This window comes from Ammodytes marinus (assembly GCF_949987685.1).
Source record: "Ammodytes marinus genome assembly, chromosome: 18".
NCBI lineage: Eukaryota > Metazoa > Chordata > Actinopteri > Uranoscopiformes > Ammodytidae > Ammodytes > Ammodytes marinus.
This window is the reverse complement of record NC_137222.1, coordinates 13602773-13630594: the sequence shown is the minus strand read 5'-3', so window position 1 is coordinate 13630594 and position 27822 is coordinate 13602773. Positions and strand designations below refer to the sequence as shown.

General features: G+C 40.1%; 1 protein-coding gene across 1 annotated transcript; it reads left to right on the top strand.

The window, feature by feature from the left end:
• Positions 1 to 91: 91 nt before the first annotated feature.
• On the top strand, positions 92 to 27572 carry jak2a (Janus kinase 2a). The gene is made up of 24 exons (XM_080046266.1): positions 92 to 344; positions 9188 to 9468; positions 14471 to 14594; positions 15985 to 16105; positions 17191 to 17336; positions 17929 to 18223; positions 18381 to 18500; positions 18763 to 18920; positions 19026 to 19137; positions 19393 to 19579; positions 20227 to 20351; positions 21381 to 21515; positions 21682 to 21769; positions 22121 to 22248; positions 22453 to 22591; positions 22757 to 22908; positions 23444 to 23594; positions 23771 to 23904; positions 24313 to 24502; positions 24852 to 24976; positions 25597 to 25769; positions 25988 to 26105; positions 26430 to 26543; positions 26756 to 27572. Exons 2-24 carry the CDS (start codon positions 9216 to 9218, stop codon positions 26861 to 26863), a joined length of 3396 nt encoding a protein of 1131 aa, XP_079902392.1. The 5' UTR covers positions 92 to 344; positions 9188 to 9215; the 3' UTR covers positions 26864 to 27572.
• The last annotated feature ends 250 nt before the right edge of the window (positions 27573 to 27822 follow it).

The window sequence follows — 27822 nt, the reverse complement described above, 5'->3', positions numbered from 1 at the left end:
AACTTCAGCGTCGTGCTACAGTGTGCTATTAATCTGCTCATATGAAATGAGGAGACAATCCCCAAGCCGCGTCATACCGAGCAGAAAATGAGCTCGCGGAGAGTTACCAAGAGTCCGGTTGCGACAGAGTTTATGGAAATGTGTGAAGACGAAAGAGTGGTAGGCTAGTTGACAGGGCAGATAACGAAGCAACAGTAGCCTACTTTATTTGATGGGAAAGACAGCCGATAGGTCTGTGGCTTAGCTAGCTACCTTGAGCCCGTGTTGGACTACTGACTCAGACCGACAAAACGACGTATGGTGATTCTGGAGACGCAGCACAACCGAAGGGGACATCAGGCAAAGTAAGTTATGTTTGTCTCTTTGTGTGCGTGCGCGCGTGTGTGTTTAGGCGACCTTTAGGGGACACGACACTATACTTTAAACCTGTTGATTGGGGACGGTTGTGTTATTAGGGACAACAACTGTCTATGTCTAATAATAATGGTTGGTTATGGTTGGGGTAAGTCTCCAGGCAATTGAAGCTGGCTAAGATGTAAAGTCCTCAAAAGTGACACGTGCAACAACAACTGTGTCTGTGTGTATACTACGTGCTGTAGTTTGGTCTGGCTTTGCGAGACTAGTGTGTTGTCGGTAGTCCTACACCACTTTTCCTTTTATGTTTGGCTAACAGTTCAATATGAAAGTGTTGGACAAAAAGGCATACCCCAGAGATTCATAATATTGATTGCATCCTGTCACTAAGCTGTGAAATAGGCTACTTATCACCGCCATTGTGATATTTGATATTTCACTATGGTCTCCACTCAGTTGATTTGGTGTAGTTTCATTAGATAGGCCTATAGATTGGAATTATGGGGGCCGATATATTTTATTAATTTATTTTTTGTTAAAAAAAAAAAACAGTAGGCCTATGTAGTAGCCTACAATTTGTTTTATATTTTACATAAACGCAGAACATCTAAAATATTTTTGGCAAGGATCCCTAAAATTGAGTAATGAAAGAATTGTTCTAAGTGGGACATTTAACCGTTAAAATAAATGTACACGTGTTCAACTTATCTCGTGTTCAAACTACTATACTGTTATAACTACACTGTTTCTAAATGACAACAAACATATCTATGGCATTACTGAAATCTGATATGATCTTTATGGAGCATTCTGGAGGCTGCAGGTTTTGGTGCTGTCTTATTGTGTCAGATAATAGATAGGTAGTTCTAATAAATAAGAGATAGACAGTTAATTTAAGAACTAAGTTAATAATCTTCAGAGCTGTCAAGTCTCTGTTCAGCTCAAGCTCCATAATGTTGCCTCTGTGTTCTGGTTTTCAAAAGGGGAGCGGTGTTATCTGCAATGTTTTAGTCATCCCCAACCAGCAATACTAATACAGATTCTCAAATTGAATGTCACAGTAGGGGGGACTGCTGTGCTGAAGAAGTAGATGCAATAATAACTCAACCCTTTATCACAACAAGGAAATACTAAGTAGTATCTATTTTAGGGCTACACATGCTGTACATAGATTCATCTTGTGCAGATTTCTTCATGTTGTCTCAAAAAGCAAGAAATTATCTTCCAGATTTTTTTTTAACATGACATTTTAATTGCATGTAGGCAGTGTTGATTCATTAGGCTATATGTCATAGCACTTAGCATTTGGGTTTAGGTCTTTACGGGAAGAACATAGCCAGTGACAGACATGTAAGAGGAAAGTACATTGATCACATCAACACTTCAATTTTCTATCCAGGTCACATGCCAGGAACTGCTGCTGTAATGGAGAAAAATGAGTTTGCCAGTTTAAATAGAACAAGTTGCAAAGCTGCTACTGCTTGTTTTTCCATGTCACACTATTGCCAAAATAATGTCCTGAGTACAGGATCATAGAGGGACTTCCAGCACATAACTCCAAAGAGTGTGTGGTGTGGTTTAGGGTAAAATGAAATGTGAAGCACTGTGATTCCTGGAGAATGTATTCTTTTATTTTCTGAAGCACTGCTTTTGCTTTTGGCAGCCTGATGACCAGGGCTGGACTGGGACCAAAAATTGGCCCTGGCATTTTGGACCCAGACCGGCCCACCACAATTGATCGACCACCCACCAGAACACATTTATCACGGTCCCTTAAAGATGACTGTTCCATTGAATTAAATTAAAATGTTGGTTTATTTTGAACAAGTGTACAGACATATAATACAATAATATTTACAAAGTGTTAGTAGCTATAGTATTCTGTTGTGGGTGGTGCTCAAAAATGCCTCTAACATGGTAGGCTCAGGATGGACAAAGTAATCAACCTCCTGCTCCTTGCTCCCTCTCTCCAGACTCCTCCTCTGTGGATGGTGTCTCAACCTGTTTCATAAATGAGGAGAGACACACAATTGATTGAGGTTTTGAGGATGTATCAGTTAAAGAGGTGGAAAGATGCATTACAATATACAAATTGTTGTTTTACTAAGTAAACCAATGTGAAAAAAAGTGTACAAAAGTGATGGTCTAATGTGTATTATTCTAAAGTACATGATGGTCTAGAAAGCAGGTCTAGTAAAATAAACTTACCAGCTTGTAAAAAGTAAGTATGCTACAATTCTGTGGTGGTCTAATTTTCTGAATATTTGTAAAAAAGAGAAGCCTAATGCCTCAAACACTCAGTGTTGTGAAAGGAGAAAGTGTGACAACTTTATGTTGCATATTTGAGTGAATATACTTTTCTGCATTTACTGTTAACTTTGTGATATATTAATATATTTTTTATGTTCAGGTCAAATTACAGTCTGCATTTTTAAATTGCATTTAAATCATATATAAAATAAATGAAATTCAAGTAGGCTATGTTTAACCATGTCAACAATCAGTAGCCTACAGAAAAGTATATTTAAGTAAAACATTATTAAATCCACTATACTGAATAAGTAGGCTACAGCAAGAAGCAAAAACTGACAGCTTCCTCACTTTAATGTTGATCAGCTAGCAAAGTAATGATACTCTTTCAATACACCAACAACAGAGCTATTTAACTCCCCAAATAAACCACAAGAGAGCTAGCAAATGTTTAGTAGGTTGTTAGCTAAAGTAGCCACTTTGACATGGCTCTATAGATGGCTCTATCCATGATGTTAACGCAAGCAGCTAACTGTTGGCAAACTACTGCTGTTTTAAAATTTAGCAAGCTACACAATTATTCTCAACATAACTTTATTTTCAACTTCTTACCACTAGTCCAGCAACTGTCTCCTTTCCGTTTCTTCTCCGTTTTTCTCGAGTTGTTTTTCTGTCTGTTAGTGACGTGACTTGATTGAGTGATTGACAGCCGAGGCCCAAGGGGCGGGGCCTCGGCCCTCCGCTGTGTGTGTGATTGGGCCAGGCCCGGTACAGAACCAATCATGATGAATGGGCCAATATTTCATTGGTCTTTCAGGTTAAGTTGACAGTCTGCGCGGCCGAGAGGGAAGGGACCTCGGCCCACGGCTGTGTGACATGGGCCGGGCCGGGCCGGGCCCAGATTTTTTATTTTTTTTTTTATTTTTTTAATTGAACCTCGTCGGCCCAGGTCGGCCCAAAAGGCCGCCGGCCCACCGGGCATTTGCCCGGTATGCCAGATGGTCAGTCCACCCCTGCTGATGACTCATAGTCTATGCCAATAAACTTCATAGTTAGTCACTGTTTACAATAATCTGTGTTATTTTTGAAGTCCTGTGAGTTGTTGGACCAGTTAGGGGTAATTTGAAAGACACTGATCCCTTTTTTCTAAAAAATCTTTTCCACAATGCTGCTTTTATGTAGCTTTTAAACATAGCGCTGTGTGAAGTAAACACACTTCTATACAATCACACATACTGTGCAGAAAGGACAGGGAAACACCTGCATGTTCCCCATTTCACTGTGGTCTGTGCTTTACATTTAGTTGATGACGTAATGTGAAAAAAAAGTTTTCGTTGGAGAGTGAAGGGATGGCATACTATTACCACTGTGAGAGAGGTCCGTACAATGATTGTCTTAATAACACAGTTTAAACTCTGATAATAGGGATTTCTTTCTCCAGTGAAAACTTACACTATCAGCTTATTAGGACATACCATATTAATTGTCAGAGTATTGTTTAGGTTCTTGTGCAAGTGTTTATAACCTTCAGCTGCTGATGATTAAATTCATGTATTGTCCGTTACTATAGGGCTGGGTGATGGAACAATCTCGATAGTGGATCGCAATAAAATTGATGTTGATAACCATGGAAATTAAATGAGAAATGATGTTGAGGTCTTTTCATATGATAAAAAGATTAGTTGTGTTTCCCGTCCTTGTTGGCACTGACCGACGGCATAGTTTGCAGACTGTATTCATTTGTTCTTCATCCATTTTCAGATATCCAAACCACGTAGTAGTCTCAGTTTATTAGTTTCATTATGTTCAATAAGTTACAAGGCAAGCTTACTGTGTTGTTTTCTTACGGAAGATAAAGCACGTTTGTGAAGTTAAATGTTTGCATACAAATGTGATTCAATATTCTTTAATCACAAAATATGTTGATATAGATAATTATTGAACCGTCTGGTTTCTTCAGGCTTTAGCATTATCAAATAATTAATCATGTTAACTATCGATATCAAGGGCTCTATTGCTTCATGCTTGGGAGCTCCTTTTAGGAAAGTGTAAACGAGCCGAAACAACCACAGTGATGCATCTGTATACGGTAAGTGGGTTAGCAGTGGGCAATATGAACTTTAGACACAACCCCCTAATGTACTGTTTGCTCATTGACTAAAGATTACATCCGACAGTCAAACTAATGTTTCTGGATAGATTTTCCAGTCTACAGTTGACCTCTGTTAGAGAAGGTCTGCATAATTGTGGGATGCCTGCGGGACCTGCAGTTGTTTGCGAAGCACTTCTTCTTCATATTGTTGCGGACGGGTGGGGACACTGCTGCTTACTGATTCATGTTGGCCTACAAATTAAAATTACGCTGGGATATGTTTTCCGCCTCGGTTCTTTCATTTAAAAAATACCCACAATACATCACTCAAGCTCTTCCTCTTATCAATGCTGTCTTAAACGCAGGCCCATCCGCTTCCCCTTAAAATGAAATCATAAGGCGAAGCAGGTAGGCAGTTGAGTTTTGGGACAGAACCTTGTGGGGGCGGGCAAGTGCGGATATACTATAGCGGGTGCGGGTAGGTGGGGGATGAATGAATCAAGCCCCTACAGACCTGCTTACCTCTTTTGATTTTCCTTTTGTTTGCATCTGAGAAAGGATATTAAGGTAGGCTTTGAAAGAAAACAAATGCTGTCTTGCTAAAAGACAAAAGAGGACAAGGGGGGCGTTCGGGGTGTAGTGGTTAGAGCATCCCCATAGAGGCTCAGGCCTCGCAGCAGAAACGGGTTCGAATCCGACTATACTCTATGCCCCATTTAAACTCTGTCTCTCCAAATCTGTCTAATAAACTGAAAAATGCCAAAATAAATCTTAAAACAAATTTAGAAAAAGAGGTTTATCGTAACTAACCTTGTAAGAAATTCACATCAGACAGTGGAGATGGGCAATACAGTCTTAAAAATATCATCTTATTATACCACAGTATTATTATTTTTTATTTATAACTGTGCTTTTCCTGTGATATTTTACACATTACTCCCATGTAAAAAGCCATTCAGAAAAAATTAATCTGCACAAATCCTGTCGACAAGCTCTTTTTTAGGTGTAGCCTTGCCTTGGACTAGCTGGGGGACAGGAAAATCGCAGCCAACAATGCGGTCTAAAACTGATTTTGGAGGCCATTGCAATTGTTCTGCCAGTGCCATGACATGGAACTGAACAATAAAGCCAGTATATTGCACATTCCAGTTATTCCCATATGATGTAGTTAACAATTGTTAACAATTTTTAGTTGGTCAACATACAACTTGATCCGAGCTTTAAAAGAATCCCAGCAGTTGGTTGGTAAATGCAAGATGTCCAGTGGTGGACTAAAGAGACGGCATCAGTAGGCAGCGTGGAGCAGATCAGCCATTAAAGTCAAATGTGTCCTGGCCCAGATAAGACACAGAGAGGAACTGGTCTAACTCTCTGCCTGTCTGCTACATGATAAACGTTGTGGGTGTGTAAACACACTAACAAGAAAGTTACAGAGCAGTGTTTTCCTGTGTGGTGTGCTGCTGACCCTCCTCTTTCATTAGTCAAAGGTCTCCAACTATGTTGCTTCAGAAATGGTGTGCCTAACCTGCTCTTTAATAAGGCATTTGTGGATGAAGCGACAAACTGTGTTTACTGAAAATGTGTTTCATGGCCCATGTAGTAATATCCTTTATAAAATCATGTCGGTTTTTAATGCTGTGCCGCCTGAGGTCATGCCTATTCAATTTAGTTTTGGACCTTGCCCCTTACATGCAGAGATTTCTCCAGATTCTCTAAATATTTAAATGATATTATAGATTGTAGATGGTGAAATCCTTAAATTGTTTGCTGGAATGTTGTTTTTAAACTGTTGTTTTCCTCTGCAGTTCCTCCCAAAGTTCCTCCCATGATAATATCACCTGTTATCAGTTAACATGTTTATGTCAGTAATGTTCCAAACAGGTATTTCTTTAACATTCTACAGCTCTCCCAATCTTTTATTGCCCCTATTCTAACTTTTTTGAAATGTGTTGCTGGCATCAAATTCAGAATAATCATATATTTGTGTGCAGAATAGGACAGAGACACAAGATTGATACAATTGGGTGGCAATGGCATAGCCCATGTATCTTAAAGTCTTGGTTTTCCCAATAATAACTGCCAGTGCTTCACTTGCAGAGTCTTGTCAATACTGATGTCCCATGTAAAAAATGACATGTGTTCATCAAGACATGCAAAGGTATGCAGTCGTCGTAATCGCCAAGACTGAATTGGAATTACATTTTTTTGATTACCTTTTTCGATTTTCTGCAAGTAATATAATATCACCCGCGTAAAGCAGGGTGTTTACTTTTAATTCTCTGCATGTTACCCCCACTCCCATCTGCTTTATCTCCCTTCCTAAATTATAAGTACAATTATAACTGTAGAAAGATTATTCAATATAGACCTCAAAAAATACACAACACATTTAAAACAGAATATTATTAATTTTTCTTCTTTAGTATCTTACGGCCATATCAACCCTGATACTCATTCATTTTCATTTTCCTTTATTTATTCTCGAAAGATCAATTGAGGGTTACCCTCTTTTACAATGACGTCGAGACAAATTACAGATACACAATATACAATTAGAATACACAACAAGCTTACAAAGAGACAACAACAATTAAAACATTCAGATCAATTGAATAAAGCAGAACAATAGCCTAATTAAAACAGTTACTAGTGGAGTGGGGCTGATTCAAAATAATAACTTTAAATTGGTTAACAGTTACGAGTGTATTTATTTTAATTTGATGTTGGCTGTTGGATAGGCTGTTCCAGGAGTCAGGGGCACAGTGGCTAAAAGCAGTTTTACCAAGGTCAGACCGGGCGTATGGAACATACAACATAAGCATTTCAGTTGAGCGGGTTTGATAAAGCCCATCTGAAATATGCAGCATTGTTGTCAAATAGAGTGGTAGTTTTCCGGTCAGGGCTTTATATATAAAAATATGCCAATGTGCATCACGTCTCTCTTTAAGAGAGGACCACCCAACCTTTTCATATAAAACACAATGGTGTGTGTCATAAGCATCTCCTGTAATGAACCTTAAAGCAGAGTGAAAAACAGAGTCTAGGAGTTTAAGACATGAATGAGATGCATGCCGATAAACTACATCACCGTAATCAAGGACAGACATAAAAACTGCCTCAATAATCCTTTTCCTACTGAACAACGGGAAGGTGGCTTTGTTCCTATAAAAATATCCAATCTTTTGTCGCAGACGACAGACAAGATTTTTACTCACAGCCTGGACAAATTATACTGTCTGTCTCTCTCTAGCAAGGGGGAAATAAATCATGAAATACTGGAATTTATATTGCACACCATCTGCTACCACTTTAATGACTCGTCAGAAAGCCGGTTATCGAAAGCCGACTAGCAGTGCAGAGCCAAGTACCGGATGAGTGACGTTGTTTCAATATCTATCAATCTATCTTGAAAACACAAAAGATCTGCCTGCATTCTGTCTGCATGTATGGTCCTTAGTGGCTTACAGTATAGCAGTAACATAACCAAGAGTCTACAGCCATGGTAGCAGCTCAGTGGTGGTTTGAGTTTACTTCAATATGCTAAACATGCCCACCAGTTCTAAGGTGCTTATGGTATATGTTAACCATCTTAGTTAACCATGTTAGCATGCCAAACCAACCAAACTAGTATTTATTAGCCAATACGCTATTAACAGCAAATTTAGTTTATTTGAAATTATTTTAGGAGGGAACGTTAATGCACCAAATGTCTGTGGCAACCCATTTAGTATTCATGGGAATTTGTTTCCTAACAAACCACAAATGTTAAACTGCTGGTGGCCCTAGAGTAAAGGTCAGGGAAATATAGCATCCAGTCTCTGATGGCTATCTGTACCTACTTTTACTCAAAACCATCTTGAGAAAATTCAGTTTGCAAGAAAGTGGAGGGCCGACAGCCATCACTAAAGCTATGCTGCTAGCCTGCAGTTGTTTTGAATGTACTTTATTGATATACTAAAGTATTTCTACAAAATAAGTATTACATATTTTTGTTAGCACTGAAGCTGTCCCATCACAGGACCACAAGCCCCAAACTGTCAGCCTTCTTAAACACATTATAGAAAATTTTGTTTTTTTGTTGGTTGACCGTGTCATACAATTTTAGAACATGGAATATAGAAAGTACCAAACATTATGACCAGATATGAGAAAAGTACATGCCCTTTTTTCGCTTGTATAGTTTGGAATCTAGAACTGTTGAGAGCAGCCAAAGGCAGTCTGTATAAAAAGCCTACTGCACTGCAGACTAAGAAACCATAAATGTAACTAATTGTAGATAATGTTCATCTTGCCTAAGCTAACATGGTTCTAGAGAGATACACAGTGGCATCTCTGGCATCTGAATCTGCCATTGTGAAGTTAGGCGAGTAATCAGACCAAAAATAAATGTGCTATTCCGTCCGAGCTCCCTGCAAAACACATCCTCTGATATAATCATGTCCCAGAACTACAGCATATTCTGAACATTAGTCTTATTTTTTCCTCTCCCAGGTGGATGTTCACTTTTTTTTAGCAGCACATGGCCTGCATTCTGCTGACAGACATGGACCCACCCTCATCACATCGCAATGGCCTCTTGCCTGACCTCGAGCCAGCCACTGGGGTTGACTCAAAGCAGGAGAAGGATGCCACATGCCTCACTGTCCACCTTTACTATCGGGGAAACGGTGGAGGAGTGCAGGCTGAGGCCAACGCTTCAGGAGACGTGCTCACGTTTCCTCCTGGGGACTTCATAGCAGAGGAACTGTGCATCACTGCAGCGAAAGCATGTGGTGAGTTACAAGAGGATTTCAGTTCTGATGACGATTGCCCACAAACACAACGTAGATACGATTATTCATGTGAAATGTATGTATAGGCTATAGAGCTGCAACGATTAATTGACAAATTGATTATTAATCGACGATTAAAATAATCGCCAACTATTTTGATAATCGATTAATCGTTTTGAGTAATTTTTTAATAAAACATTTCCAAATTCTCTGATTTCAGCTTCTCAAATGTGAATATTTCTGGTTTCTTTAATCCTATTATGACAGTAAACTGAAATATCTGTGTGTTTTGGACATAACAATACATTTGAGGACGTCAACATGAGCTTTGGAAAATTGATCAACATTTTTCACAATTTTCTGACATTTTACAGACCAAAACACTAATCGATTAATAATCGATTAATCGAGAAAATAATCGACAGATTAATCGATTATCAAAATAATCGTTAGTTGCAGCCCTAGGCTATGTTGAGCAGTGTTCTTACATCCGTTTGATATGAGCTTCACAAGATGCAAATGTTTTAGAAAACTGGGGGAAAGAATGACAGATGAATATAGTGGTGTGAAAATTCTAAACTTTGAAAGGTTCACACAGGTTAGGTAATGTCCTTGTTTTTATCACAACATATCTGGTTGGTTGTTTGTTTATGCAGCATTTTGATTTCAGTTGAATCCACTGTTTAAACTTTGAATTGGCACGGCTAAACACACATTTGTTTGTAACTATACACAGTGTGTGGGGGCGACGCTAGAGTTTGCGCTCTGATAGCATCAAAATGTACTAAAAAAACATTTACAAACACATTCACAACACATGACCATCAAGGTCATCTGAGGGGTATACTACGAAGCGAGATTAAGGGCTGAGCGAGGTCTGTTGAGGCTAAAGCCAGAGTTTTTAGTATCACAAAAGGTGGCTCTCTTTCTACCTGGCTAGATCACCGTGGTAACAGAGGCTGCACGGCTAACCTGCTCAGACCAGTTTTTGTTCCAGAGTGTGAGCTTAAATTCGGCTCTTAAAGCGCTGCCCTTTAAAGGCACTACGAGTAAGATGGCACGTTGGCGTCCCCTTTGGACAAAAGCGGTAGTATTTTTACGACGCCCGCTGTCGCAAATGCTCGTGCCAGGCGCGCGAGTGTGAACTGAGAAGGGCGCAATATAGTGCATGTACGTGTGTTGAAAGTGTGAGGACTCTTTTCGGCTCCGTGAGAGTGGTTTTGACACTGCATCAACTAATGCCAGTCAGTACACACCTGATTGCAATGAGTTGATGCAGCAGCGTCACCTAACTACCCTCTCTCACGGAGCTGTGTCCTCACAGAAAGCGAATGAAAGAGAGACGGCAGTTTGTATGGATCACGATGAGGTAATGTGTTTGTGTTGTTGATGTAAATAATGACTATTTCAGATAATGGTTATCTGATGATGGTGAAGCAAAGCAAACGTTGTGTTAGTACCAACCGCTCATTCATTTAGGAGTAAACACAGTCTAGTTTCGCTCTCGTGAAATTGTATACACGTTGCTTGGCAACGTCCTCGTCCCGCCCGTAGTCACTCTCTCTTTTCGCTTTTCTTCATTGCATTCTCTTTTTTTCTTTGATGGTTCAGCCTCGTTACCAGTCATTGTGACGACAAATAACTGTCTCAAACAAGGCTCCCGCTCCCCTTCCCTCACCTAGAGGGATAGGCTTCTCAAATCACGCTGCAGCGCCACACTGAAATCTGCAACCAATACGGATATGTGACCATAGAGCCTGCACGAGCGAACCGAAAATCGGACTGGGTGTGCGACCAGACCAAAAGCAGTAATAAAAACTATATAAAAACGTCTTTCTTTGCACTGATGGTCCCGTTTGCTGTTAAAGGTAATTTATGATTATCAGAGGAAACATGAGGCTGTTTAAAAGATATTTAAATGTTACTCGTAGCCGCTTTAAGGAAACTACACATTTTGAAATCCCGCGGACCTGACTATATTGTCTGAGCGATACATTCTCTCGGAGGAAACTCGTTAAATAAGTAAACTTATTGATCAGTAAGTTAATGAACGAAACGAAGCCGTGACATGAGACTTACAGCAGAGTGAACTTTAACATCGCGCTGAGGCTTTTTGCCACATGCATACAGTTATTGATGCAGAAAATTTAAAATAGCCTACTGTACGCAACGCCACTCTATGCTCTCTCCTCAAATGATTTTACCTGGCGATCTACACACACTGGCTCTTAATGAAGCGTTCTATAAAATCACAGGTTGCAACATTATTTCACTGTAGGCTTCTTTATTTTCATCAGTAGCGATTACAGTTGGGACGTGACAGGTGACAGCTGTCACAGTTCGGACATCGCTGCAGACTCGCAGGTTAAGCTTATTCTCAGATTCATATTTGTCCGGAAAACACAGACTACAGGTTTTGTATCTATGCTATTTATTTTATTGGTATTTATAAGATGCAAATAAAGGGCTATTAGCATAAATCAAAATCAAAATTTTATTAAGTGATTTTTCACATATGCTATTCATTTGGGGACAGTGTCAGACTTAAATCACATTCTTAAGTGTAGGACTATCATCAATTAGGCTAAATGGTGTAGTGTTTAAATCCAAGTTCAACCTTTAATTGCTTTCAGTAGCCCAATTTTCTGACAGCATTCAACTCTCTCCTTATTTGCAGTAAGAGTGTTTTTGTTTTCTGCTGTTCTGTGATAATTCAGACTAACAAACTCTTTCTCTTGAGTAAGTAAGCGACGCACCTTTTTTTTTTTTACTCAGCTGCTCGCTATCAGTCCGTTTGTGTAAAGTTAGCGGCACACGATCAGTCAATTCTCTGCGGAAGCAGAGTCAAATGACGGGTCAAACGCCCCCTTTCATGGGGACGCGCACAGAGCCTGAAGTTGAAACTCTCGTTCAACATAAGAGGTTGATAACTGCCTTCGTACTACTGCCTTCGTGATACCAGTCAGCTCTGAGCGAGGGTATGTGTTATGTTGAACCAGATCAAGAAAAGAGAGCCGGCTCTGTTGAGTTTGCTTCGTAGTATACCCATCTGCTCTATCAAAGAGTTGAACCCGGAGCTGCGAATTTGTCGGAGCTGGGATCTGATGAGTGGATCTGTCAGAGTAATGTTTTTCATCCTTTTACTAGTGTTTAGTATTCCCTGTGAAGATTGTGAATCATTCAGATGAATCACTGTCATCAGTCAAGAAGCTGATTTCTTCCCCTGGTGCTCCTTGAAAATGTCATTCTGTTTTACTGTAAACATGTTGTATCTAATTGATCGTGTTCTTGTAACCAACCTTTTAACTTTTAACGTGTTCCATCACTTTTCATGCAGAAAAATCATATCATTGTGTTCAGTAAAAAAAACAATCATGTGCGCAATTTACTGGTCTTTTTATTTGATTTGAAATAGTTTCAAACAGTTTTAAGTGCATAGAGGAATAATGGGGAGAGATAGAGGGGACTGACATGCAACAAAGCTTAGCGGCTGTAATCGTACCGGCGACGTTGTGAATACAGTATATGATGTGTGTGCGTACTACTAGGCATCATTTTTAATAGGTCAAATTATTTATTTTAATTACGGTAAAAAAAAGAAAAGTTTTCCCGCCGGTTAAGATATCAAAATAGGTGTTTTCTGCCGATCCGATCACGTGTTTGTTTTGTCTACTCTAGCAGAACCCACAGCTTTCAGCTTGCCTTTTTGCCTCTAATTCTAGCAAACTCAGATCAGGAAGTTGTCGACTGTTGTTTTTTCTGTCTTCCCCTCTGCCTTAGCTCTATCTCTGTCTGCCACACTCTCTTGCTCCATCCCCTCTTAGGTTGATAAGAAACAACTTCTGTCTCTCTTCTTTCTATCTTCCGCTTTTTTTCTATATCCCCTTGTTGCTCTTATTTTTTATTTTCAACTTCCTTTTTTCCCTTCTTTGTTGTATTTTTCAGACTTCTACCTTCCCTCCTTCTGCCATCCATTCTCCCTTTCAGGGTTAATCTGTAGTCCAATGAACAATAATGTGAGGGATTTGTTAGGTGGTTACCTTTCCAATATTTACACATAAATGGTTTTGTGTTTAGGATATGAAACCCAAAGTGGTGACATGGACCTATTTATGTGTGCATTAATATGTTGTAGCAAATGTGACTTTGATGGTTCCTCTACCTTTGCACTTACTTATTGCCTACTTGATCCCATGGAGGCCGGGTTTGTGACATGGACATAGCCATTTCTTGTACTGTCTATGATATGAAGTATATGGTTAATCTGTATAACATACAATGCAATGATTCTCAGCTCCTAAAGTGTGAAAATAAAGTCACTCTGCGGTGCATTGCATACTGTATTATTTTGCATTGTAATAAATAATACAAGGTGGGACTTGCCTATAGATCAACCTTCTCACTACTCTGACTTCACTTCCCCTGTTGTGGTTCAGCATACTTCCTCTTACCCATCCCCGCAGCATTGCTTAACTCTCGTGAGTACATCCTGCGAGTGTGAGAAATAGTTCTGAGTAATGACCCAATTGATCTCGACTGCTAAAACACATTACTACAGGTGTTGTTGATGGTGATACAATGAAGACATAATGAAGAGTTGTGGGAATGGTCATAAAACCACAGACATCTGGGACGGATACAAAGAATTCCCAGATGTTGTGTGAAAATTCCTTAAGCAACAGGGAACCTAATTGTTATTTTCATTGTGTCAACCAATCCAATGTAATACACTATTGAGAAATGTAACAGTGGTCGTTGGTTGTCAAAGCAAAGATACTGGCAACCAGTCCTTATTTCGGTTCGTACTGTGTGCTGTTACAAACTCTTCCTTCATATGGATTATGGGTATGATGCTACAAACCATACATGCAAGAGTACAAGTTGACTCTAATCCAAAGTGAAAATACTTGCTTACTTGCTCCCTGTACAAGTGCAGTGAGTGAGGTAGATTGACCATTAGCGGATCTGTTCTATTATATTCCATTCTATGTCTCTTTCTCAGGGATTGCTCCAGTGTACTGCAGCTTGTTTGGCCTGATGCGGGAAAGTGATCGGATATGGTTTCCTCCTAATCACGTCTTCAAATTGCACCAGCCCTCCACTGAGCGCCTGCACTTCAGAATCAGGTAGACAGTGGTGTTTTTTTTTTTTTTTCATGCCTTGTGTTATAGGGGAGAGTGGCCTAAGTTGTGCAACTTTTCACTCAAAGTGACTTTAAAGTAAGGCCTTGACAGTAAAGTCTCCAACTCAAATATGTACATATATTTCAGGATGTTGTGCATCCCTGGCAATAAAAACTTTGGATCTGGAATAAACTGTTGAATAAATATAGCTTTCGGAAAAAAAGTTGTCTTGTTGCACAACTTGCCCCCGGTGTGGTGTAAGTTGTGCGGTTGGAGAGAATACCATGGTAAATTGTGCCATTGATATATATCTCATAAACCGTAATGCAAGACAAATCCATTAGACAATCACTTATTTAAGGTGTATTTAAAATAAATAAAGTAAATATTTTACAAAGATTGAAGGACAATTTTCTTAAACAAGGCCTAGCAGATCTAGGTGGTTTTACCTGCAAAGCTCACAATGACAAAGTCACCATTATCATCTTTCTGGCCATCTGAACTCTCATCAGTGGTGTCGTTAAGTGGAATGGAGATGTCACTCTCTTCTGAGCTACTGTAGACAATCACTTTCTTTTGGTGACCAGCGTATACAGCCATGCCACTGGCACAACTCTCAGAAATGTACTTTGCACTAGTTGCTCCGTGCTTGTGGAACCAACTGCCACCTAACAAATGTGATTCCCCCTACATTTCTGCCTTTAAATCAAGGCTCAAAACCCATATGGACACCCTGGTGTTTCCTCCCCATTAACTATCTTACCTCTGCACTACTATCTGTGTTTATGTGGATGTATGGGCTTTACGTCTTTTATTTTGGTTATTGTTATTTTACCTTCATTGTTTACCTACTGAATGCACTATGTACAGCACTTTGGACAGTGCAAACTGTCATAAATGTGCTTTTATAAATACATTTTACTTACTTACTTACTTATAACTCACCTAGGCCCTTTGGCACAAATCACCCCAATCCCAGAAATTTGGAGAATAAGCATGATGCAGCAATTTAGGGCTGACATTGTGCTAAATATATAGACACAAAGTGTAGCATACCAAAGCACTAAAACATGTGTCAAATGTTTTCAAACTTGTCTATAATTGTTCATACACAATAATCAAAAAACCTTGATCATGGAAATTTTACTTTGAAAGGCAAAACACAGTTTTTGAGCTTAAATGTGCTTATATCTTATTCCTTGTGTCTCCCTTCTTTACAGGATGAGTCAAATGGATGGCTCTTCTTAAATATGTGGTCACATTTCCAATTTCTTCCACGGTTTTCTAGAAACAAGGGGTGGCACAACTTCCAAAATGCACAACTTAGGCCACTCTCCCCTACTTGGATTATTTTTTTTCTTATTGGATCTGTTCTTTTCCTTTTTCTGTACAGGTACTATTTCCCTGGCTGGTATAACAACAATAATTCCTCCTATGCCCACCGTTATGGCATGTCCAAGGAGATGGAAAGTCCTGTGATTGATGATTGTGCCATGGCTTACCAATTTTTTCAGGTGAGTCTCTATCATTACAATTATAAGCAGCAGAATGGTGGTTGAAGGAAGATAAAATAGGCTTCTCTATGACTTACTGCCAGTTTGTCTGTCATGTCAGCCATTGTTTTGTTTTGAGTTGAGAAACCAGGAAGTGGGGGTAGTGAGTGTTTAGGAAGAACAAGGGTATGTCAAGGTTCTGTTTACAAACTGTGTGTGTGTGTGTGTGTGTATGGCTTGTCTTCTTATCTTTGTGAAGACACATTTTGACTTTTAAACTATTGTATTGAGGACATTCCTACAATGTGAGGACATTTTGCCCAGTCCCTAATATTTAAATGGACTGTTTTGAGGGTTAGTGTTAGAATAAGGTTTAGTTTAGCTGTGGGCTAAGGGTTGGGGTTAGTCATTTAGTTTGGTTGGTTAGGGATAGAGTAAGGGGCCTCGTAAAGCATTATGTCAATGAGTTTCACCACAAGTAGAGAAAAACATGTGTGTGTTTTGAAATGTGTTTTGCTCTCTCCCACATGCTTGTGTGAACTTGACACATTCAACTGCTGTATGTGCTTTGTTTTTATTGTCACATTGACACCATGAGCAGTGTGACAACAGATCGACCTTCTTGGTATTTGTTTCAGAGCCTGACTTGTACTTAACCAGTGATGAGTTTGTTGATAAAGTATTTAATTAAAGGAATTTTCCATTTTCCTATTTTAAAATGTCAATATCGTAATGGCTGTTATGTGCCATAAAGAGCTTATTATCCACCCGATAGCAGTTATTTTTTTGTTGGAAAATCAATAGATGTGACATTTGTCCATTTTGAGTGGATCCCCTCAAGCTGACAAGCAAAAATACTTGCAAACAACCCACCCACCCCCCCGCCCTCCCTCTACTCTATGATTGTTTCTGTTAAATGGCTCAAACTTTAATTAATGTTCATCCTCATAATGTGTAACGCACCCTTGCTAAGATATTTATCATTTGTTTAAACTCCTTCTCCCCCATCCAACCATTTCCATCACTTTATTTGACCTGATATCATCCATCAAATTTTGACATTTTGTGTTTTATTCCCCCCCCCCCCCCCTCCCCTCCCTCTTCAGTGGCGTAGTGACTTTCTGAACGGCTGGGTTCATATTCCAGTGAGCCACGAGGCCCAGGAGGAGTGTCTGGGCATGGCTGTGCTGGACATGATGAGGCTCGCCAAAGAGAGCGATCAGTCACCTGTGCACATCTGCAATGATAACAGGTAGGAGGCAGTCACTCACTCGCTAGAGAAGAATGACATTGATCAAATTGATTATCATGTTTTTGTGACTTGTTGCTGCTTCATTACTTAATCTAATTTAGGGGTAAAAGGGCTCTGAGAATAGAAAAAAAATCAATAATGTGGAAAATACGCTTGACCTGGGCAAATGATCACTCTATTAGAAGAGTGTAATACTTTGAGCACAGAAATGTGTACCTCATGCACACTGTTATACTGGTGTGTATGTGGTGGTGGAGCTCATAAACAAGAATGTCAGAGCAGTGTGACGACGGGCTCCATTGCATTAATTATTAATTATTATTATTAGTTAATGTTCCTATAATTTCTCTTTCACATCTACTCCTTATATTTATTATATTATTTTCAGTGTTGTATACATTATTATTTTGAGGATAAATTACACATGCACACTGGCTGGGCTGACACAAGGCCTACAGAGTGTTTGATCTTTGAACATTGGTTCCTCTTTCACTTGCCCCCTCCCTTTTTTGTTTTCCCCCCCGTTACTTATTCTTTTTTTGTCTTTCTCTCCTCTATATTCACCTGACCGCCCTCCCCTCCCTGCTTTAAGCTACAAGTCCTTCCTGCCCAGATGCATGCGCAGCCGCATCCAGGAATATAACATCTTGACTCGGAAGAGGATCCGCTACCGCTTCAGGCGATTCATCCAGCAGTTCAGTGAATGCAAAGCCACGCTGTGTAACCTCAAGCTCAAATACCTGATGAGTCTTGAGATGCTGCTGCCCTCCCTCTACTGTGAGCGCTTCCAAGTCACCGACCTGTCTGCACACCAGGTTACCATCGTCGTCATGGGCAACAAGGGCATCCAGTGGTCAAAAGGGAAAGAGGAGGAGGGGGCGGAGGAGGTGAGGACTCATGTTGCCAGGGCATTGCAATTGTATGTTATGTCAGTTTTTACCGATAGATGGCTCTCTAGGAGCGGTTGTGTGCATGTGTGTGTGAATGGTGTCTTTATTTAATACAAATGTAAACCACTGTTCTTTTCTCTGTTTGTGTCTCCAGGAGCTGCAGACCTATTGTGACTTCCCAGAGGTGATTGACATCAGCATCAAACAGTCCAATAAGGAAGGCTCTGTGGAGAGTCGCATTGTTACCCTCACCAGGCAGGACAATCAGACACTGGTATAGTACACGCTTAACAAGCTCTGCTCTTAGTAGTCATCTTCATTGGGACATGTAACTTCTACTCCGCTCTAATCTGCTGTGCTGATATCAGGAATGTGTTTAAATGATCACATACATCATCGATGCTTGAAAGACAGTTTAGCCATCAAATGAGTTACAGAACAGACATTTACCATTCAAGTATATATTTGTAGTTTAACTTTTTTAGTTTAATTGGTAAGTGTAAATTGTTTTGATTGCTTTCCGTCTGACCACAAAGGAACTGGAGTTCTGTTCGCTCTCAGAGGCTCTGTCATTCGTGTCCTTAGTGGACGGGTATTACAGACTGGTTGCAGATGCCCATCACTACCTGTGTAAAGAGGTGGCTCCTCCGAGACTTCTGGAGGGCATTCAGAGCTACTGCCACGGCCCTGTGTCGTGAGTATCACCCATATTGGCACATCATCACACATACACTGGTACAGCCACAACCGCAGAGCCATTGACACTTACTGACGCATTCGTCTGTCTCTTTGATCACAGGATGGAGTTTACCATTGGTAAGCTGCGTCGCTCTGGTAACCACCAAGGCCTGTACATCCTTCGCTGCAGCCCCAGGGACTACGACAAATACTTTGTGTCCTTTGTGGTGGGGGTAAGCTGTTAATTGTTCGTTCATCATAACCGAGTTGCTGTGTATGAAATTAAACTGTGTGGTTCACTTGTTAATGCTCAGGTAGTTTTTAAGGTGTGCATCACAGAACCTATTAAACATTGCCTCCAACCACTGGAGGGAGCCATGATGCTTGATTCTCTTATGTGTATACTTAATACTGTCGCCTGGCATATTTATCACCACTTAACTGTCTTTTTTTTATTTATCTTTTTTTATTTATTTTTTTATTGTTAGTATGAGACAATGGTGGACTATAAGCATTGTCAGATCATGAAGACGGAGGCAGGAGAGTACATGCTCAGTGGTGCTAAGAGGAGCTTTGGCTCACTGAGGGAACTAATGCACTGCTACCAAAAGGAGGCGCTGCGCAGTGATGGATACACATTCCAGCTGACCCGGTGCTGCCCACCCACCCTCAAAGGTTAGTGTGTTCACATTCAAAATCCACTGACAAGAACATGTACCTCCTTCACACATATTAATTCAAGTAATAGAACAAGTATACAGAAAAATGCAGTGACTACACACTCACTTTAGATGTTTGCATGCACATTAAAGAGATTTCCAATTTATTAATCTTATCGTAATAAATAGTAAGAATTTTTTTCCCATAAAGCTGCAAAAATAGGTAACAGCATGCTAAGTGTTGTCAAAGCTGATTTTTTAAATTTGGAACAAGACCTTGTGCACACACAGATTATGAAAGCAGCTGAGCCAGAAATTGTTACTCATTTTCTATCGATGTCATTAAACATTTTTAGGTAACACAATATAATTGCTAGCAGTTACAACTTAATCTTGAACATTTTGCAGGCCATCAAAATACACACTATGAGAAAGGCCTTAAAAGCGCAGGAATGCTCCCTGTTCAACATCCTGTTTTGAGACAGACAGTTACTCCCATAGAATTCCATTAGGGGGTCGTTAACACTGTTGTCTTGTTATTCTGGCACCATTCATTTATGATTTTTCCCTGCTGCGGCTAATTAGTCATTTCAAGCTTCTGTTTACAGCATATCAGATGCCTCCTTATTTTAGTCTAACCCTGCCATTTTTAACTTTCTACAGATAAATCCAACCTGCTGGTGTGTAGAAATAACCAAGGGGCAGAGGTTCCATCGTCTCCCTCACTCCAAAAACACAACATAAGCCAGATGGTTTTCCACAAGATCCGAAAAGAGGACCTCGTCATCGTAAGATAGCCAGCCATCTTTGACCTCTTGCTTTAGCTTTTTCTCTCGCCTGAACTAGGCCATTTCTTCAGTCCAACCAGGCTGTATTATTGTACAGAATGAGATGCGCTGTTGCGTTATATATGAACTGTTTATGTATAGAAGCTTACGACAGTATCAAATAGGCCCTTGTAAGCACAATTTTTGCCCTGAAGAGTGAAGTTAAAGATTTACAAAGGTGAACTGTAACTAAATGAATGGTCAGTACAGTACACTGAAGCAGGCCTTTTTTAGACTAGGTGACAGGTTTCAACTTGTCAATATAAGTGAGCGTATCAGAAGAAAACATGAAGGACTGGGGTCAGTGATCTCACTACCGTTAACAGAGACTGAAATCATCCAACTACTGAAGCTCAGCGTCAATAGCAGCCCCTGTTGCTGACACGTGTGCGGTTGTCTGTCCATGTGAGTGTGTGTCAGACAAAGCTCTCACCTTTGTGACTTTTCCATTTCCTTGTCGCGGTGTTTACCGTTTTTCGAACACTAGAGGTTCTGTGTGACGGGTATGTCACAGGAAAACCTCAGAGCGTTGTTTCTCTACTCAAACAGAGCTCAGGGTTTTTTTTTCTCTATTGCAACATTGTCTTCTCATCTGCCCTCCTGTTTTGAATTTGTGTTCAGTCTGTTTATTTTGTATAATCGTAAGCAGTCAAAGGACTATACTGAGGGGTGGGCTTTACTTATTTTGGTTTTTCTGGCTTAAACTGACTGGACCATTATTTCTACTGTCCTTCAATCTAGACTTTTTGCTTTTAGTTTTTTGATGTCTCATCTCAGCAGTGGCATTCAGTCATGTAATTCCGAGCATGGTATACCTTATAGGTCTGTGCCAAACAATAATTTCATAAAAATATGCCCCTTGGTTATACTACTTGGGAGGGTTAGTTAATTGGTTACGGAAATGTTCTTATTTACCCAGAGAAAGTTGAGACAATGCAGTCCATTCTGAAGCAGGTTTTCAACATGACAATGAAATGTATGTGTTTTTAGAATGAGAGTCTGGGCCAAGGAACGTTCACCAAAATCTTCTGCGGTGTGAGGAAGGAGCTGGGAGACTATGGAGAGGTACACCAGATAGACGTGGTCATCAAGATCCTGGACAAGGCTCACCGCAATTATTCAGAGGTTTGATTTTTTTAAGTTGATACGATTAAATTCACCGGTCTCTTTTGTTGGTTACTTGTTGTTTTTTTCCTGTCAATGACTGAAGAATTGAGTTGAGTGGAGACAAGTTCATGCGATCAAAATTCCAATAGTCATTTGTTTGTTATCTCCATTTTTTTGTTCATAGTCATTCTTTGAAGCAGCCAGTATGATGAGCCAGCTGTCCCACAAGCACTTACTGCTCAACTTTGGCGTGTGTGTGTGTGGCAATGAGAGTAAGTCTACAACTCACACACACACACACACACACACACACACACACACACACACACACACACACACACAGCAGCCCTTCCATTCATAGTTCAAGCCCTTCTTTATTTGTTAAATAATGAAGGAATTGTGTGAGATCCTCCACCCTAAGTTTGACAGTTGAGAATTAAAGCTTGACATCAAACAATAGGTCTTCTAATGCATTACTCATCTCCCTGTCTGTAACTGCTCGCAACGAGTGTTTTAAGAAACCACAAACTGGTTAAATAGGAATAGTTTTAATTGAAAGAGTTTTGCTTAGAGGATTTTCCTGTAAGGCTTGTAGTGACTAATTCAAATGATCTCCCCGTCAGACATGATGGTGCAGGAGTATGGTAAATTTGGTTCACTGGATACCTACCTGAAAAAGAATAAAAGCTGTGTCAACATCACCTGGAAGCTAGAAGTGGCCAAACAGCTAGCCTGGGCTTTGCACTACCTGGTAAGACTACTGACCTATACATAGTCCAATCTGCCCCATGTAGATGTGTTTACTTTGTACAGGGCAGACACATTTGCTGAAATCAGAGGTTAAAGGAACTACATTCAATTAACATATAAATCCAACTAGATTGAGTGTTCTAACTGAGACCCATTTCCACTTCCACCCTAGTCATTTATCTTGTCCTTTGCCATATCTGCACAGGAGGATAAGAACCTCGCTCATGGAAACGTTTGTGCCAAGAATGTCCTTTTGATCAGAGAGGAGGATCGGATGACGGGCAGCCTGCCCTTCATCAAACTCAGTGACCCGGGAATCAGCATCAGCGTGCTCCCAAGAGAAGGTGAGAGACACACAGCTGCATGTGCTGTCCTGATGTGGGGACAGACTTTGGACCTATAATAACCTGTGTGTGTGTGTGTGTGTTTGTTTGATTGATCTTTGAGTGCATTCACCGTATCTCCTTTTCTGTCTGTGCTTCTATGTCTCTGTTATGTCCGTCCATCAGTCCTTGTGGAGCGTATCCCATGGGTGCCCCCCGAGTGCATTGAAAACGCCCAAAACCTCGGTTTAGCCACAGACAAGTGGAGCTACGGGACCACACTATGGGAGATCTGCAGCGGCGGAGACAAACCACTCAGCACCCTCGACAGCTCCAAGGTCACAAAAACCAATTGACCTTATTGACTTGCTGAGAAATATCAGCATTATAGGAATAGTTTGACATTTTTGGAAAATATAAAATTCACTTCGCTGGTACCGTAGAATGGCAATGCTCTCTGCAGGAGAAGTTCTGTTGTCCTTGTTGTACCTAGTCTAATCTAATTTTTTACATTTTGGATGTGGTACAACTTAAACAAGAATGATATCACCTGTTAATTAGTGTGAGCTTTAGAGGTGCTAGTAGGCTATCGATTTCCCTGTTTCCATTACCCTAAGCTAAGCTATCAGGTGGCTGGCTGTAGCTTCACATGTACTGCACAGACAAGAGACTGGAATCAATCTGAATACTCCCGAAAGAAAACAAATAAACCTTAAATGTGCTCAACTTTTTTTTATATCAATAGAAAATATTATTTATATTTTTTTCAAATACATTTTGCCATGTATCTCATGTCCCCAGTACCTTTTTACAATTCCCAACTCAGTTTTAAAAACATGTTGTTTTGACTCTTTGCTCCTTTCCCCTCTGCAGAAGTACTTGTTTTACGAAGACAGGCACCAGCTGCCGGCTCCTAAATGGACGGAGCTGGCCAATCTGATCAACAGCTGTATGGACTACGAACCGTCTCATCGACCATCCTTCAGAGCAGTAATCAGAGATCTCAATAGCCTCTTCACACCAGGTAAGAAGACAAATCAAACCATACAAATGTGCAGCTTTCATCAGTGTCACCAACAAAAAAACTCAATAAATCTAGCACACAGATCTATTCATCATTCACACCAACACGCTAAGCCCTACACTAGCCTTTTTATTAAGATTTTGTATAAGATGACTTGGCACCTTGTTGTGTTGCAGACTATGAGCTACTGGTGGAGAGTGATATGGTGCCCAACAGGACAAGAGGCTGTGGTTTCCCATGGGCCTTTGAGAGCCAGGAGCCGGCCCAGTTTGAGGAGAGGCACCTTATCTTTCTCAAACAGCTGGGCAAAGTGAGCCATGCACACACATACTATATTTTTTTCTCAGCTGTCATTACAGATATTCTCATACAATCAGTTGTTAATACACAGCCTAGGCTCTTTAAATGGACATGTTGCTAGCTACGATATGCCGCCTTTGTTTACATACCAGTTAACAGAGCCTTCAGACTGTGTATAAGCACCAGATTTTTTTCATCACACACACAGTACAAACAGGTAGCAGACCATGAGGAGATATTCCCTTACTTTGATCAAAAATGATTTTGACAACAAGCCTTCTCCAGAATCGCTGAATCCACCTTTTAATGAGATCAATGCACCCACAGAAACTTTGGGACATCAAAAAAAAATACTTATCTCTTCTCTTCGCATATCTGTATTTCTCAAGTCTGTTCTTCCCCTAACCCCACTCTGCAGGGAAACTTTGGTAGTGTGGAGATGTGCAGGTACGACCCCCTGCAGGACAGCACGGGGGACGTGGTGGCCGTGAAGAAACTGCAGCACAGCACAGCCGAGCACCTCCGGGACTTTGAGCGGGAAATCGAGATCCTCAAATCCCTCCAGCACGAAAATATCGTCAAATACAAAGGAGTGTGCTATAGTGCGGGTATGGGCATGCTGTTTTTGTATCCATGTACGCAATATGAAATGGTCAGGAGACAATAATATATGATTTCCATAATTGTATAAGTATCTTTTATTTAATTTTTTTTATATTTAGATAAAAGGTAATTATTTTCTCGACTAATCTGGAATTTGAAATAAGATCTGGGGTTTTCTTTCACTCCGGTGACAGAGCAAATGTTCCTGACCAGCTTTCCTAGATTTGATATTACCACCCAGGCAGATTTAGTTAATCTGCCTGGGTGGTAATCATTTCTTTACTATTCCTACATTTGCTAATAATGCTCATGAAGCGGATATATCTCAATTATCACACTTCTTTCTGTCTGCAGGACGAAGGAACCTCCGTCTGATCATGGAATATCTCCCCTACGGCAGTTTGAGAGATTACCTCATCAAACACAGGGAACGCTTTGATACCAACAAACTGCTGCACTATGCGTCGCAGATTTGCAAGGTAAAGTGTTGAATTGCCGACCCGTTCATTTTGGTGGGAAAAGGGTATAAGATGGCTCAGACATTTTGTAACCCCGCCTTGTCACACATTCATGTTTGATACTGAACATCTGTCCTGTACCAGATAGATACCATTGAAATAATATTTTGTTTAATGTGGACTGAATCAGATTCATACTCCTTGTGTATGTAACGTATTATGATAGGTTAACAGATGATTGCGGGAGGTTGGAAATCCCCAGAGGGGCGATTATTGGTTCACAGAGCTGGGTACGGCTGGTCGGCTGCATTTGATCAGACTTACGGAATTAAAAATAGATTGTAAAAATTGGTATCAAATGATTGTTTGTATTATTATTAGGTTGTTGTCGACTTATGCTGTATTTTGTTTCCTTTTATCATAGTTGAGATATGAATATCTTTATAATATGTAGTTTCACAGTATCATGTATGCATATGTGTGTGTTTATATATATGTCTATTGTTACATATTGTTTGTCCCTTCATAAAAGGCAAACCCATAAAAAATTGTCACTTTATGAAAATGCCACAATATCTGTTCAACACAAGTGCATCTATAAATTATTTCTCTTTCTCTGTGTGATTATATTCATTCTTCAGGGTATGGACTACCTGGCCATTAAGCGATACATCCACAGAGACCTGGCAACTAGAAATATTTTGGTGGAGAGCGAGATGAGGGTCAAAATTGGTGATTTTGGCCTGACAAAGGTGCTGCCACAGGACAAAGAGTACTACACTGTCAGAGAGCCCGGGGAGAGCCCCATCTTTTGGTGAGGAAGATGCACTGCATGTGTTTGTTACAGGTGTAAGATGTGTTTTCGGATTTTTTTGTTGTTGTTTTTGTTCATCCAGACCAAGTGTTCCTATTTGGTTCTTGCTTATTTGTCTGCTTGTACTGTACGAATAGTGTTGACTTGAAAAGATATGTGCATTATTACGTATATGCATGTTACGTACTGTGTATATAATGTGTTTTGGTGCTTTCCAGGTATGCTCCAGAGTCCCTGACTGAGAGCAAGTTCTCTGTGGGTTCAGATGTTTGGAGTTTTGGTGTTGTCCTCTATGAACTCTTCACTTACAGTGACAAGAACTGCAGCCCACCAGCGGTACTGCAATTCTTTCTTCTTCCTACTTAGATGTTGCGTTAACTGTTTTGTAATGAGTTATCATATTCAACAGTATATATAATCAATTTTGATAGAGGAAATGTGCAACACAATCATATTTGGAGCTAATTAATTAATTTTTGCATGGCTGATAAATGCATAATTTAATGTATTAAGTTGTACAGAAAGACAGCCTGGCCTGGGACTGAAAGTGTTAATTGCTTTTTCAACTGTCTGACTAACCCAATTAAGCCATCAAACAATGGCCAGTATAATTTACTAAAGCCAACCAAATAGTGACTTTGTGTCTGTTTCTGTTTCTAGGTGTTTATGGAAAAGATGGGAAGTGAAAAGCAGGGCCAGATGATCGTCTATCATCTCATTGATCTGCTGAAACAGGGCTATAGGTTGCCTGCTCCTGAGAATTGCCCGAAGGAGGTCAGTATCTTAAAAAAAGAAAATCATGTTGAGAAGTAAAGGGCACCATGTTGTATACTTCAATGGCTTATCCAATAAAGAAATGAACCCTGTCATTGTTATGGCTGGTTCCATTACCGATGAAAGCAGTTTAGTTATTAAAATAGAATGCATCAATTGTATCAGTTTTATTACAGTAATTCTTTTCTATTTTGTTGTTGTGCTTCCTTTAGATTTACAAGATTATGACAGAGTGCTGGAGCGGTGATCCGAGTCTGCGCCCGACTTTTAAGACATTAAACCAAAGTGTGGAGACTGTACGAAACAGCAAGGACGGATGAGCAGCATTGATGCCTGCTGAACCTTTGGCCTTTTGCAGGGGATGTCTCCTGGGGAATCAGTCCTCAAAGACCTTTACAGAACAATGAATGTCTCAAAGACGTGTCACTATGTCCCCATGCCTGTTTTTTTTTCATTTGGTGCTTTACATGTCTGCCAGTCTAAGTTACATTTCTACTCAAATACCTACTTCCTTTCATCTTGTTATGGACACGGGAAGTATACAAATGATCTTATTCGTTCGTACACTACATCTTACTCAGGCACCAAACAAAAGAGAATTTTCGATGCTTAGGGGATCAATTATTTTGTGTGTTATTTCTACATATTGAATTTGACGACAGTCCAGGTCGTGCACGTTATCTAACTTGTGTTGAATGTTAAAGCCTTGAAGTGCCGAAGTTGAATGAAGCACCAACCATGTATATATACAATAACTAGCAAACAGTTCTTTGATTTTTGTACTTTTATTGTTACATAATGAACATCAAAATGATTTTGTTTTACCAAAGAGGATTTTCAGCAGACATCTGACTGCACACGTGAACTGAACCTTACTACACTGAGAAAGTGTGGCCGAAACTGGAAATGAGCAGGGTTCCTCCTGCTAACATGAGGACAGACTTTAATCGTTTTAAGACTGATAAAGGGCAGACCATCAATGTAAAGAAGCAGCTGTACATCTATCGCATGGGGACCCACTATGAAGAATTCTGCCAATAAATGTTTTATTTTTACAAATGTTTTGCACATTATGAGGCGATTCTGTGTCTGTTTCTGAACGGATACAAGCATTGTTTGGTGAGTGCTGGTAGTTTGCTGTGACTTCACATATTTCCAAACACATGACCTGTTCATTTTGAACATTACTTGCATTACATGCTGTCTGCTGTTGAGACAATTACCCAAGGGAAGACAGCAATAACTGATCATTATTCTCTTTGAGAAGTGGACATCTAGT

Coding starts and splice junctions, on each gene's coding strand:
- jak2a (XM_080046266.1), top strand. CDS start 9,216: ATGGCCTGCATTCTGCTGACAGACATGGACCCACCCTCATCACATCGC. Junction 20,352..21,380: donor GAAAAGAGGACCTCGTCATC/GTAAGATAGCCA, acceptor ATGTGTTTTTAG/AATGAGAGTCTGGGCCAAGG. Junction 26,544..26,755: donor CTGAGAATTGCCCGAAGGAG/GTCAGTATCTTA, acceptor TGCTTCCTTTAG/ATTTACAAGATTATGACAGA.